The 15228-nt window shown below is 42.4% G+C and overlaps 1 protein-coding gene across 2 annotated transcripts in view; it reads left to right on the top strand.

Moving 5' to 3' along the window:
• Positions 1 to 15228, top strand: part of Shisa6 (shisa family member 6) — a 305326-nt gene that overhangs the window by 117697 nt on the left and 172401 nt on the right. The window contains exon 3 of one of the 2 annotated variants that reach the window (XM_006973641.4): positions 10880 to 10975. The exons of the other annotated variant lie outside the window; for it this stretch is intronic. Within the exon in view, the coding sequence (XP_006973703.3) occupies positions 10880 to 10975 (96 nt within the window). The remainder of the gene's footprint in view (positions 1 to 10879; positions 10976 to 15228) is intronic. 2 annotated transcript variants of the gene reach the window in all.

Genomic DNA, 15228 nt, shown 5'->3' with positions numbered 1-15228 from the left:
CTGATTATTAGAATCTTGGCCCCTCCCCCACCCCATCTGATGAGATCTTCCCAGGACTGCACTGTAGGATGAAGGGTTCCATCCTGATAAGATTGAACCCAAGACTTTGTGACCTTGAGACTGCTCCCTGCTTACTGCTCTGGCCTTGTATATTTCCTTCTCTGTCCATGAGTGTGTCCTGTAGTCCAGGGTTGTTTATTCAGAGTCCTCACAGCTGTGGATACCTCACTTTCATGGAGGTACAGGGACAGGTGTCTGGTCATGTTCCTTGTCATCTCCCAAGGTTATGTACAGCCTAGGCAGAAGGAAGACTGCAGATGGGGGGGTTTTCACAGTAGAGATGCTTCTTTGTGGGTGCTGGAATACAAGGTCACCATAGGTTAGTGTGAGCAATTACCAGAATTGTCACATGAGATAAATAGGGCATTTCACATAGCTCCCTGTTAGAGAGTTTTAAGCTGGAAATAATCCACAGGCGAAAAGAACAGTCTTCCTTCAGTTTACCTTGTTAGAACCGGATTGGAATTCCCCTGGTTTGCTCATCAGAAAGTGACTACCTGAGGAAGCTCAGTCTCTTGGTTTCTAGCCTCTCCCTTATAGAGCTAGGCTGAGGCTCATGGGAAATGGAGGAACTCCAGAGGTCCATGGGAGCTGGGGGGTAACCCTCAGGCTGGATGCCAAAGCAGGGGCTCTCTATCTCTTTGTGACTGGGCCTCCTTCTGATTTAAGGTCAGTGTGGAGCTCCCTGCATGGAAAAGGGAGAGGAATGGGCTTAATACAGGAGCTGAGGCCATTTCTGGAGGGATTATTAATGTGGGGCATCTGTGAAAGTCATTGATACACATCACTGCATTCAATCCCCACCAGCTTCCTCTGAGGTGGGCGTTAGTGTCTGTCATTTACCCAAGAAAAAGTGGCTGGCTTCCTGGGCTACCTTCTGTTTATAGAACGCCTTGGATTGGGGATTTTTATTTTTTATTGTTAAAGAAGAGGGGAAAATACGGAGCCTAACCCCTCTTCCCGGTTCTCATATGCTCTATAAATTTTGTGAAAAGTAAGCAGAGAACACGCACGGGTTTAAAATTTCAAACAGTAAGTTAGTAAAAAAAATCAAAGTTAAGCATCTCCTTCCTTTCATCCCAGGCCCTCTCCCAAAGGAATGAATGTTGTAAGCAAGTTTATTACCAGAAAAAATATGTTGCTTGCATAAAACATCTTCCTTGCAATGGGCCTGCTGATATTCTCACTGTATAACTTCTAATTATTCTCTATATAAAAAGGACCATATTGAGACATGACACTCACTGTGGCAGCCTCTTCCACCTCTTCTTCCTCTTTCCCTTCTTCCTCTTCCTTCTCCTCCTTGTCCTCTTTTGCCTGTGTTTTGGAAATCTTTGCCATTGGTACATACTGCTCTGCCTCAGACTTTTCATAGTTGTTACTCACTGGCAAAAATTCTGCAGTCAACCCTGTGCTGTTTACGCTGGTTCCTAGCTTGTGGAAGAACTGGAAAGCCAGTAAGTAGGAAAAATTCCCAGCAGCTGGGTGATAAGCTGAGTAGGTATTGTTCCATGAAGTAACTCCTTTGTCATGGAATTCTTAGGTTTTGTGAAATTGTTTAGGTTTTTTTTTTTAAGGTGCATTATAAGGCTGAACCTGGTGGTGCACATCTTTAATCCCAGCATTTGGAAGACAGAGGCAGGCAGATCTTTGTGAGTTCAAGGCCAGCCTGGTCTACATATCGAGTTCCAGGACAGCCAGGGCTATGTAGAGAGACCTTGTCTCCAAAACAAGTCAAAACAAAACAGAAACCAAAATCAAACAAACAAAAAAATGTGTCACATTTTTATTTACATTTGCTTAATTAAGAGTTAAGGTTAGCTAGTTTTATATGTCCATTGGCCTTTAAAATGATTTAGCTTGCTTTCTCCTGTGGGGTCAGCAGCAAGTTTCTAGATCATGTACACTTTTGCAATTGGTGTGTCAGTGATATGATTCAGTTGTGTGGAAGCCAGGGCTGGCCCTTTGTCCTGGGCAGTACAGTCTCCTACTGGGATTTTATATGTGCTCCCTCTGTTGTCTTGGGCATATTTTTCACAGAGGAGTTTCAGGTTTGTGTGTGTGTGTCTGTGATTCTGGCCTTTGGGGTCCTTCCAGCTGCCTCTCAGTGCCTCAGAGCTCCGTTCCATGGGAGCTCTAAGCACATGCTCTGCATTGCAAGCAGCCTCCAAAGCTGGAGAGCTCTCACTCTGTGTCTGTGGCTGCTCTCTGGTTTATTCCATCCTCACTTTTTTTTTCTTTGCTATTTGTTCACCAGCTTCACCAGGGTGGCTCAGGGCCCTTTAGTCCTACTGCTGTCCATAAGAATAATTCTGCAAATGTTTAAAACTGTGCAGTCTGCTTTACCAGTCTTTCCTTAGAGACTTTTAGGATTCCAAGGCTGGTTGAAGATTAGAAACACACACAGCCACAATTTCAGAAATCCTATGGCTTGCCTTTTGTTGGCAGATTATTTCCCAGCAGGTGCTTATGGGTAGTCTTAAAACTGGAGACTCTCTGTTATCTTTGTTCTTGAAAAAAAAAATTGACAACATATGAAATTCTCAACTAAGAATAGTTTAACCAAGCAAACTAATAATTCTATCTATCATCAAACTGTCTATTCAGCCAACACCTGTCTCTGTCCCTTTTATCTATTATGTATCTATCCATTCATCTACACAGTACCTATAATCTTATTACATCTATCAGCAAATAAAATAAGATATTATTTACAGGGTGTCAGGTTCAAAAGAAACCCTGGACAAATTGCTATCTGTGGTATCTATTAGTCCACAGAAGTTGATGCTGGCTTCCAGGCTTACTCAGCATCACAAGGACCTGTTACAGAGTTCATGCTGGCATCCTGGTTCTTCTCAGGGCTTCTCATCCCACCCTGTACCCTAAATTTCTCTAGCTAATGGGCTTCCCTCCCCCACCTTCTCCATTCCATATAACTCTGCTATTTTGGCTATCCACTCTTTTTATATTCCTTTCTTGATCCCTTCTCTCCTGATTGTCTCTTCCTCTTCCACTCTCCTCCCTCCTCTTTGCTCTCATGGCCCAGTCCAGGCCATGCTCAGTGTACTACTTTCTCTCTCTGCTCTGTACTCTTCCAGATGTCCCTGGCTGTACTCTTCTCTCATACCTACAATAAAAACCTCAACCATACCTTGGAGCAGTTATGTCCTCAAACAACTAAGCATAAACATACACGATGAAGAAGATACCTGGAGAAAAGAACCACCTAGCTGGACATAGTAGCATAACCTTCAGTTCTACACTGGGGAGGCTGAAGCAGGAAGATCCCGAATTTTGGTCATCCTGGGATGCCTAGCAAGACCCTATCTCAACCAAACGAACAAATAAATAAATAAAACAGAATCATTTAATTGTCAAACACATCTCCAGCTTCCTGGTGTAAAAAAACAGAGCACAGGATCAGTTCCCCCCAATTTTCTCAGCTACTTTCACATTCTTACTGCAGAAGTAACTGTTACCTTGAAATATATATTGAAAATTGTGTTGAATGTCTTTATGTTTGTATAACATTATGCATGCCCATGTCCTCGAACAATATCAAACATTATATTGCATATTTCAAAACTCCTTCTCGATCCTGCCGCCCTGTTGTTCTTCAGTTTGCTTTGTGTGCTCAGCATTATAGCTGAGATCATCCATGTTGACATTTAAAGTGTCGGTTCACTTCCCCTCATTACATTTCACTTTGCACTGTTGCAGAATTACATTTGAAAACTACACCATGATTTATCACTTTTTTCTGGGTAGGATTGTAGAACCCCTGTTTGTCTCAATTACAAACTATTGCACTGAACTTACTTATGCTTGGCTTCTCATAAGCTCATGAAGGTTGGTCTAGGGTGGACAGCGACAAAAAGTCACCGATTCTATAGTAGCCATACTCAACGCCATCAGCCGCTGCTACAGGTCTTCTCAAGACAGTTTTACTGATTATCCTTCCATTAGGACTCAAGTCAGAAGTCTTGGGCATTTATCTGTTTGCCAGTCTACTGAGTGTGAAATGCTCCTTCATTAGCTTTTTAATTTGAATTTCCCTGATTACTTGCAGGACTGAAAACTACTTTATGTGTATTGGCTCATTGGGTTTTCACCTCTGTAAGTTGCCTATTCATTCTTCATTTGTTTTTTTTTTTTCCTATTTGGATTGTTTTCACTTTTATTGCTTTGAAGATATCTTGATATTATCTTGATGTTATCTTGATGTTATCTTGATGTTAATACCTGTGTGTTTGCCAGCCTAAAATATATAGTTTTATGATTGCTTTTGGTGTATCATGATTAAAGTTTTTTTCTATAGTTTCTTTTCTAGTTTATAATCCTATATACATTATCCTATATTCTCTTCTAACAATTTTTAGGATTGATGTTGTATATTTATGTTCTTAGTCATCTTTGAATTGATTTCTCTGCGTATCTTTATATGTGCTTTTATCTGTGAGATATTTTTCCAACTGCTCCATCTATATTTAATAAAAAAAAACCCTGCATATTTTTGACGAATTTTATTACTTCCTCTTTTTTTTTCATTATTTCCAGTGAATTTTGAAGTGGGCAAGGGAAGCCAAAATGTCTTTATTCTAAAATATTACCAAATTCTTTAAAAGGCCTAACACTAAAGGCTGTGTAATATGGACTATGTATATTAACACATTTAACCTCCTCAAAGGAAATGGGGACCATTATTATGTCCCTTTGGCTTAGATGGGTTTGAAATGAAGTGTCAGTTGAGTTCTAGGTGAACATGTGCTTCTGCCAGTATGTTGTCCCAAGAACAAAGGAGTGAGTGCTGAATAATTTAAAAAAAAAAGAATTATATGTATGTGTTTATATGTGTATGTGAGTACAGGTGCCTGTGGAGGCCAGAGGAGGGTGTAGGATGCCATAGACCTGAAGGTGCAGGTGCTTGTGAGTGCTGGGAGCCAAATCCTGCTCCCCTGTAAATGCCCTTAAACTACTGAGCCATCTTGTCAGTCTCCCCGCCATTATTAAGAAGATGACTTCACTTCCCATAGATTTCATGTTTTAGGAGGTTGTTTTGAACTTTTTTCTTAAAATTTAAATGGCATTCCATCAGGCTATATTTAGATATTGATCCCTTCTAATAGATAGTTGAAGACTTGATTCTTTCTCTGGGTTTAAAGACTGAAGTCTTCCATCTGCTCAGGAAAACAGCAAACAATTAACTTTTAATTATTGCTTCTGAACTGTCCCTTTTGTCCCTCCTCAGGGAGTCTTATTTGAAATGGATTTTGAATCCTAGAGTGTCTGTGGTGTCCTACCAGAGTTTATCTCTTTGTCCTTCTCACTTAGTGTGCAACACGAATCTCTCCTAGGATGCTCCATCACCAATTTCCCTCCCCATCCAGTCTGCGGTCCAGGGATGCAGCAGGCCTCTAGTCTGCATTGGTTTGTTTCTGTATCATGGCTGCTGATGCAGTTTCACAGATGCAAAATTTTGTTGAGTCTCACAGAAATCACCATTTGGATACTATCCCTTTTTCACCTCCCATTTCTTGCCACAACTCTTCTTTGTAGGAACACATCCTTCTAGTCTTTTCTTTTCAGAGCCAACAGCACGGCGCAGGTCCAGAAGCCCAGTCTAGGACCTCTCTGCTTTAATGCCCCCTCTGCCTGGTGATAGTTTCTCCTTTGTACTGCCTCTGACTTGTGCCTCCTGAAGAGATTTGGGAAGGCCATGGAATTCTAACAGAAGTCAAGACAACCTGGAGAGAGACTGAGGTGGAACCAAACTCCAGTGCTTTGTAGAGAGCTGTCAGATGAGGGCTCGGGTGGTAGCCCCTGGGGTCGAAATGTCATCTCAATGCTCTTCCACCCTGTTGCATTCAGCAGGTGGTGGAATGCATACTCCGAAGCCTGGAGTCACCTTGCTCCTGTCTTGGACTGTATGATTTTCTGTCCTGTGACATGGGGACTCTTGAGCTTCTTTGCCAGCATATATCACCAAGCTCTTGCTTACTTCCACTTACAGCCCTGATACTTTCACAATTGCTTCTATGTAATTCCAGTTGGCCCAGAGACAGCCTGCGCTCCCTTGTCCCTTGGCTCTGGTAGTTGACACATAGGCAGAGATTGACAGCTGTTTCTACAGGATGGAGGAGAGGATTGGTTGTTTGAGTGACATCCCATGAAATTGGTGATACCTGCTCATATCTTTGTTATCACCCCTCTATCAGCTCGGTGCATCATCTTGACACCCAAGAGACATTGACTCCTCTTTTCTGATTGTCCACCTGCATGGGGCTTCTCTTTTTACCAGTCCTTCTTCTCTTATTGGTGCAGAGGCTTTTACGTCATTCAGAACTTGTCTCTGGGTCCAGCTGAAGACTGACCTGTCACTAGTCCCAACAGAATAATCACAAGATATGGTCATTGAGGCATAGTGTATCATCTGCTTTGCCTGGTGTTTGGCTGCTCTTTTTGTGCTATAACCAGACACCTGACAGAAATAACTTCAAAGAGGAAGTGTTTAATTTGGCTCATTGTCTAGAAGATTCCTTCCACGGTGGGTGAGGCATGACAGAGGAGCTCTGTGCACATCATGGTGGGCCAGGAAGGAGAGGGCAGTGCAGCTCCACTTGCTTTCTCCTTTCAGTCTTTCCAGATGCTCAGCCTATGGCATGGAACCACCCATACTCAGGGTGAGTCTTTCCTGTAAGCTAATGCTCTCTGGACACATCCTCATTGGAACACCCAGAGGCATGTCTCACCAGTCTTCAGGATGATTCTAAATACAGTCTAGTTGACAGTGAGGATTAGCCATCACACTCAAGAACTTGTCAGAAATTCAGTCATCAGGGCTCACTTCCTACCTAGGAGCCCAGGGATCTTTGTGCCATCCTGGGGAGTTGTGTGCTTGCTCAAGTTTGAGGACCAATGAACAAACCAAGGTTGAAGCAGTCACTGTGCTTTCTGTCTCAACTTCATAGGCTGATTTCCAGAAAACTGTCCTTAGAGATGCCTTTGAAGATCACAGAGAAGTTGGGATGGTGATGCACACCTTTATTTCTAGCAATAGGTAGGATGATGTGGGAGTCTAGGAACTTTGAGGCCAAACTGGGCTCCATCATGAGACCCTGTCTTAAGACAGACCAAAAAAAAAAAAAAAAAGGAATCTGTAGAATTGGTTTTCACATAGCTTTTCAATTTGTTTAACTCAAAATTCTGCAAACTTGATTGACCCCAGACTTCTTTTATCCTGTACAATGCTCATTAACTATCAACACTGTTTACTTTTTTCTCCCACTCAGAATCAATTCCTATGAATTTGGATGTTACCACCTAGAATTTTCCTCCTTACATTCCCACTATATTTCTTGGGTACAGTCTTGGAGATAGTCACAGCTGTACCTCTGAGGCCACTGGGATGAGGGGTGCAGAAAGATTTTGGACTTGGAAAGCAGCAGACCTGGATGGGATTGAAGATCCACTTCTGACCAGTTCTAGGAACTTGGATTCTTAAGAGGTGTTGGCAAAGCCAGATATCCATAATGGAATGTGTGTAGTATTTACAGTCAGAGGACTGTAGGCATCTCCCAGCTTCTGCCCGCTGGCCTCAGTTTTTCCACCAATAAATTGAGGAGATAATATTAAAATAATAAACATAAGGAATGACATGCAGGTGGTATTGACTAAGATGTTAAAAAAGTAGTATATGCAAAAAGAAATCTGTGTAAACTATAAAATACTATAAAATGTTATCTACTGTTGTCTAAAAAGCCATGCTTGCAGGGTCTCCATTCCTCTGCCTGGCCAGCAGTAAGTGATCCAGAAACTTCAGTTCCTTTTCAGACAAGCAAAGCTCCAGAGCACTAGAGTAATGCTTAGTCCTGAGGGACCTTGTTCATCTGACAGATAAGAATGATTTGTAAACAGCACAGGCTCTGTTTTATGTTCCATCTTCCTTAGTATTGATTTGTTTATCAAAATTTTTATTTATAAGGAGCACAAAAATAAACCAGCCCAAATTCTGCAGGATGCATCACAGGTTCTGAATTAATGAGGTCCACATTTATGAGGGCTTTGGATTGTTGCTTCCTTTTTATCCTCTATGATGGGGTGGGAGAACAACAATTGTTCTTGTTACAAAAGAAGGGTCCTAGTACTCCTTTGGTTGGTAGCCCCTACCTTCCATGTATCCCTTTTCCTCTTGAGAAAGATGATTTCTCCAGCTGATAGCAGCTGTCACAAAGCTTGGGATTTGGGCAAAAGCCTTTAGTTTAGAGCTGACATTGCCATGAAGCTATGAATTGTTTGTACAATTTTCCAACAAGAACCTCCCTTGTGAAAAGCAGAAGAATGAATGATGTAATCTGTTTCAGAGTCAAGGGAATCGGTGGCAGGATTCTCATGACTTTGTCATCCCTGACCCAGGGACCTTGATAGAATTGCAAACTCTTGAGTCCTATCTCGTGTCTGCTGAATCCACGTATTTAAAGTGTTTCTAGTATTCTAATGCACACTCAGATTTGGGAACTGAGATGAGGAAGGAACTGGGGACAGACTTCACCTTCCAGAGGAAAGAGTGATGGAGCCCTAAATATAAATAGCACTTACAGGGACCCCAGCAAGAGGTCAGTGGCCTTCCCTGCTCACATGAATTCCCCCTCTTGGTTTGTTTCTACTTGTGATGGAAGTTCTCAGCACTGGGCCTTCAGTGGAAATGAAAGAACTTGTTTAAAATACTTCTGCTCCATCCACCAAGTCAGAATGTCTGAAGTTTGTCTGACCATCTGAACTTTTCAGAGTTCCACATGATTCCCAAGTTACCCTGTGTTGAGGGCTCTAGAACATGGCTTGCTAAGAAATATTAATTTTGTCTTGTTGACATGGGAGGTATTTTTCTTGATATTTATCTTTGTGTTTGTATTATTGAATTGTGTGTTCACTATAGAAAAAACAGCTTACAAAATAATGAATAGTTGAAAAGAGAGATAATTAGCTGTCAGCTGATGAGGTATTTGTGCATTTTCTCTCAATCATTTTCTGCTTTTTTTAAATGCACTTACCTGAAATTTTATAATGCTGTTACCATATTTAACATCTCATTTTCAGAAACCTTTTAACTTTATATATTACAAGTTTGATGTATAATCCACACTGTGGCAGTCTGAATAAATAGTGACTTGCCTCCATACTTGTGTGTATGCATTGAGGATTGTACTGGGAAGGGTTCTTGCTTCATAGTATTTACAATGCTCGTGTTTCAAACACATCATAGATTCCTACTTGAATGTCAGAAGTAGAATATTTACTTCTTCCACTCTGAATTTCTTCTTCCATAGTCCTCAACCTGCCCTTGTCTTTTCCTTACCTCAATGCACATGAAGATGTCTGTATTTTGCAGTTAGGGGATATAGTTTTATTGCAGTGAGTCAAGAAAGGAAATCATAAAGATGTTGCCAGTGTTTTATGGCCACCATTTCACCTGTCAGCTCAGCTGTTGCTAGTTGTGGTCCCACATGTTGTACAAGATTCATAGATACACATACACACACACACACACACACAGAGAGAGAGAGAGAGAGAGAGAGAGAGAGAGAGAGAGAGAGAGAGAGAGAGAGAATCTGCTATTGGGCCCATTCCTCCATGCTCTGGAAGGGAAAAAACAGAGATACAAGGCAACAAGGAAAAATAATCTAGCAATTATAGAAAAGAACTTGGGAAATACAGAAAAATTGAAAGGAGGCAGAAGGAACACCCATGCTCCAATTTTCTCCAAGGTAGCTACCAGTCTCTGTGTCTTCTATTTTTAAAGTGTTTTTTTTTTTTGAAGATTTTATTTGTTTATTATTTTTTGTATATGGGTGTTTTGCTTGTATGTATGTCTGCACACTACCTGGATGCAATGGCCACAGAGACCAGGAGAGGGTGTTGGATCCTCTGGAGGTCCAGATGATTATGAGCTGTGTGCCTGCAGACAAGTGCTCTTAACCACTGAGCCATCATCCTTCCAGCATCTATCTTTGTGTTTTCTTTCAACCTTTTAATATCTTTTTGTAATGCATTGGCTTGAAGTTTTACAGCCATATTATCGTATTTAATGTATTCTTTCCTCGATATCTCTTAACTTTAAGAAAGGATGGTGGGACAAGTACAGAGGTCCTGACATTCACTCACTGTTTGGCTTGTTGGACTTCATGATGGTACAAATTCAGTAGAGTCAGTAGCTATACTTTTACATTTGGATTTTTGAAACCTCTTTTTGGGCTTCCAAGATTCGGTGTGGTCTTCTCTGGTGATGCTGGGTAGTGTCCATGGGCAATAGCAGCCTGGCAGCTGTCGTCACAGCAGAAACAGCTGACACTCTGTTGTGCTGTATAGCCAGGCTGCAGTGTTCAGCAAGCATTTCCAACTTCAGATGTTTCAACTTGCCATGGGTTGACCAGGGTGCAACACCACTGTAAATTGAGGAATATCTATAAAGTAACATTCTAGTGTACTTTGTGGTCACTCAGAAATGCCACAGTCAAATCATGTGTCTCCCTTTCTTCCTCTACTTTCAATGTAGCATTAATCTTTGTCATATAGCAATATATATATACACATACAAGGTGTATATGTATAATGGATGTGCACATATATCTCTCTATATAGCAATATATTCTCAGTAATATATATGTGTATATATATTATATTTACTATAATATATATATTTGATCTTTTGACTCATTGCTGGTTTGACCATGACCACACCACCATTGTTGGGCAAGATGGAGCTGTGATTTCTTCTGTGTTGCTGTCATGGATACGTCAGGTAATTCTGCCCATCTTCTTGCAGGGCATTATGGGAAGGATGCTTACCGAAGTGGAGGACCAGATCTCCATAACTTCATCTCATCTGGATTTGTCACATTAGGAAGAGGACACACGAAGGGTACAGTGGAAACAATTTTTTACTAAAATACAGGGGTTGCCTAGGGAACCCCAATTTTAAGTGTGAAGATGGTGTGGAGTCCCGAGGCTTATTCAGGATCAGGAATAAGTGGGGTGGTCCCATGACAGCATGCCCTGTCATGGCAAAGAGATGACCAGGTGTCACATTTATGACTTCGGAGGCTAACAGACCTCCGAGAGACATCCATCCCACTCTGTACATGATGGGAACACAAATGCTGGTGGCTCCCCCATGGGAAGGGACCACAGGCAGCATGGAGGGAAATGCTACCAATGGATGCAGTACTTGTAAAGTGTGTGTTTGTCTCTGGGCTGTTGTTCCCTTCCCTTTCAGAAGCCCTATCTTAGACCCAATGTCAATGTTCTGTACCCCAAGTCTCTAAGCCAGTGTGTACGTGGACAGTTCTGGCATCCTTGGTGTGTCTCTGTAAAACTCTGTGATGTGGGCACAAAGGCAGAGGTTATTCAGACCTTCAAGCTGCAAGATGAAAGCTAAGCTAGCGTTTCCGCCAAGCTGCTTTACGACCTAGCTGACAGCTTGCAGAGCATCTGCGCAGGGGTATGGAATCCTCCCGATTCTGTCTTTTTGTTTAAATAGTCCTACTAGTGTTGTGAGCATTCTGTCACTGGATCCCTGACTCCTTTGATTACCTCCCCAACACCTGTGTGCTGTTACAGACTAAATGTGAACCCTGTTGTCGGGATGTTCCATTTCTGTCTTTCTCTGAAATATGTGTCTGTTTCAAGTGTGAGTGAACAAGGACTTTGCATTATTTTCTTACGTTCAATGCTCCTACTTTTTAAATCCCCTGTGATGTGTGTTTATCCTATAGAGGAAAAGATAACTGTATCTGTGTATGTATTTTCTGTTGTCTATTTGTGTCTAAATAAAGTTTATTGAGGATACAGGTGGCATTTGTGGCTATTAAGAGTTGCAGAGTCAAAATGAAACCAGCTGTTACAGATGGGGGAATGGGCTACACCGTTAAACACAGAAAAGAACAATTGTAGAGACACACTTGCATCAACTCAAACCTGGAGTTACCAACCCCTACATATCAACTTGGTGGTAGTTACCTATTGCCATGAAACAGAAGGCTTTAAACTCAACACTTTAAAGTAAAATAAACATTTACTATGGAGCATGGTTTCTGTGGGTTGGGGATTTGGGAGCTCCCGAATTAGGTGAATCTTGTGAGTTTTCAGTTACCACATTAGGCAGGGCTGGATCATCTAAAGTATTGACCCGTGTTGGCAGATATAATTCCAAGACGTCATACTTCTATGATGCGATATTGGCTGGAGGCCTCCATCCCTTCCCATAACACTCTCCCTGTGGTCTACTTGAGTGATTTCATGATGTATTGGCTGAGTATCCCCAGAATGGTTGATTCACAGAAGAAAAAGACACAAGCCACAATGTCTTTTATGACCAAACATACTGGTTATGCACACTATCATTTTCATAATATCTTATAGAGTATACATGCCAGTTTTCTTCAGAATGGGAGATGATTATCTAGTGCAAGAATTACCAGGAGGGTCAGGACATTTGGAGACATTTTGGAGGTTGGCTTTCTATTACAGATACCTCAAGGAGTCGAGGTTACAAATCTGTTTTTCAGACAGAATCCAACAACTTACCAAGACTTTTCAACTGTGTGGTTTCTCACCCTTACCCCAACCCTTTGAAGGTGGTTCAAGCCATAATGTCAAGTATTGAGCTCTTTATATTGAACAGGAGGCAAAATGCAATGCATTCTTATGCTGTTCTCTTTGCACTGGGGAAGCAAAGTCAAGTCTGGACAGTAAGTAGAAAAAGCGCAGCAGAGATGAGTCCAGAGAGTGCTGTGGGAGGGAGTTACTTATGCCAGGGATGGATGCTGAGGTAAGGCGAACATAAACCTGCCTCCACCCCCTTTAGGCAGGGGAAGGCTTGAAGTAGAAGCTTGCTTATGCCTTAGAAAAAAGAAGGAAGTGTGCGTGCTCCTATAAAGCAGGGCCAAAGAGCTACAAGGCTGTAGAAGTATTTGGACTGCTCCACGGTTCTCTGAGAGACAGAAACTTAGTGAGAATGTCAGAGCTTTTGCCCAGGAAAGATCTTTCCAGATTTCACAGAGAGTTCCTGAGTAGATCATTTTCTCTAAGTGATACTTGCTGGAGAAGAGGCTGGTTATGATCAATCTTGATGTCCAGCAAGATGCATCATGGGGACTGAGGCAGGAAACAAAAGGAGGAAGAAAGTGCTAAGAAAAGTGATGGGATCTTCAGCTGGGACACCCATAGCCTGATGCTAAGTTGGTAATCTCAGCAACAAAGGAAGTGGCAATGTGTCTCTCTGGCAGTTTAAGCCCCAGATCGGAGCAAGAGCCATGGCAGGGCTATAGAAATTCTAGAGATTACACAAGTAATACCTGATTTATCTCTGACTCCCTGAGAAGGGAATAAAGCCAGGATTCATATTTAAAATTAACAAAATGGAGAGATTTTAGCCAATGATGGTTCTGGGCAAATGACATAACAAGAATAAGAGTGAAGGAGACTAGATGGTCAGTGAGATGGGAAGGGGATATTATAGTACAGGAGGGGCATTTGGGAAGGGACCAAAGGTAGCCTGATGGGAAACACTGCCTATGAACCCAGCATTTGCTGCATCTGCTTTAAGGAGTAAGAAAACAGAGGCAGAGGCATGAGGTTTTCTATCCCCATCTATCTATAGCTTTGAGTGATGACCAGGGTCCAGGTACTATTGTGCTACTGGGTGGCTGGAGGAAGGAGAGAAGTTAAGGCTGTTTTCAGAGAACCTTTCCATACACAGTCACCACATCAACTGAGCACACTCCACTCAGCACTTCTTTCTGTGTCTGAGCTCACCTTGCAGCCCTTTGCCAGGCCCACCTCCTGGTTTGACCCAGGCTACTCTGTGGCCATGCTGACCTGTCCCACCTGTGCATTAGTCTAATTCTGTGGTGGTTCTGGTTTCAGTAAGGATTGAAATCAGACATTCCTCTCTAAAAATAAGAGATATACATGCATGGGCCTCCATGGAAACATAGACTGCCATTCACCCATTAGAATTTGAGCATGAACCCTCAGATCACCAATAGACTGTGGCAAGAAGAATCCTGAACCATTCGACTGAAAGAATCCAGCTTAGATACTTTCACAGTCTCAGAAGCCAGGAGAGTGAGTGGGTTGAATTGTGCTAAGGTATTTGAAGGCTGGACTCCAGATAAAGCACAGAGCTCAGAAGGCGTCCCAGTCTCCATGGCAACAGTGAGGCAGGATGAACAGCAAGAAAGAGAGAAGGCTCAACCAGCTTGCCTGAAAATGGCCTGTATGAAGCTGATACTACCTAGGACCAGTGGCCAGTGTCCTAGCTGCCTAGCACTGACTGCTTGGTGCTGACTACTCATCTAAGTTGGAAATCTCCCCTGCCCATGAGCCGCTCTTGGCATGGGCCTCTGCCATGTTACAACAGCCAAGCTGTGAGACTATATGAAGTCACTGGGGTCTGTGGCCAGGAGAGGTTGGCCTTTCTACACTGTATTAACCAGAGCCATGTTATACTGAAGCTTGGCTTCTATGCAAGTTACTAGCATGGAGGAATCGGTCAATTCTAGGTCTTTCTACCTGGAGCTATGGCCTCAGTCTCAGCCATACTTTTCTCTAAATGCTGACATAAACATCCCTCATTAGATGATTACAAATTAAAAAATGACAGGAAGAAGAATGTCACTAGAAGAACACAGGCTCAACCCTGTCTCCACTACCTCCTGTGTGGCCTGGACCTCAATGGCATCTATTGGTAAGATAATATCACAGCGCCACCCATCTCTCAGGGTTGATATGAAGACTGAAGGAGAAGCACATGCACTAGCACACGAAGGACTCAAGCAAGTCCAGAACTTCCTAGTGTTCCCCCCTCCACAGGGTGCTGTAGAGCAACATAAGTGCACACAACAGGGCATTGCTGGAGCGAGTGAGAAGTGCAGGTCCTCCTGCCCCAACAAAACTGACATAGAAACATCGTTTGAAGAAGATTGCATATAATTTACATACACACGACGATTTGAGGAACACTGACACAAAGCAACTTCCCCTTTAACATCCTGGATAAGTTCTCCTGAGGGGTCTGAAGGTCACTTCCATTTCTGAGATTTGTCTGTCGTACCAAGCACATCAGAAGCCAGCTTCCCAAGCTAGGAAGGAAGACAATTGAAAGATGAGAAA

This window comes from Peromyscus maniculatus, chromosome 8 (genome assembly GCF_049852395.1).
Source record: "Peromyscus maniculatus bairdii isolate BWxNUB_F1_BW_parent chromosome 8, HU_Pman_BW_mat_3.1, whole genome shotgun sequence".
Taxonomy (NCBI): domain Eukaryota; kingdom Metazoa; phylum Chordata; class Mammalia; order Rodentia; family Cricetidae; genus Peromyscus; species Peromyscus maniculatus.
The sequence above is the reverse complement of the archived record's forward strand: the minus strand, read 5'-3'. Positions and strand labels throughout refer to the sequence as shown.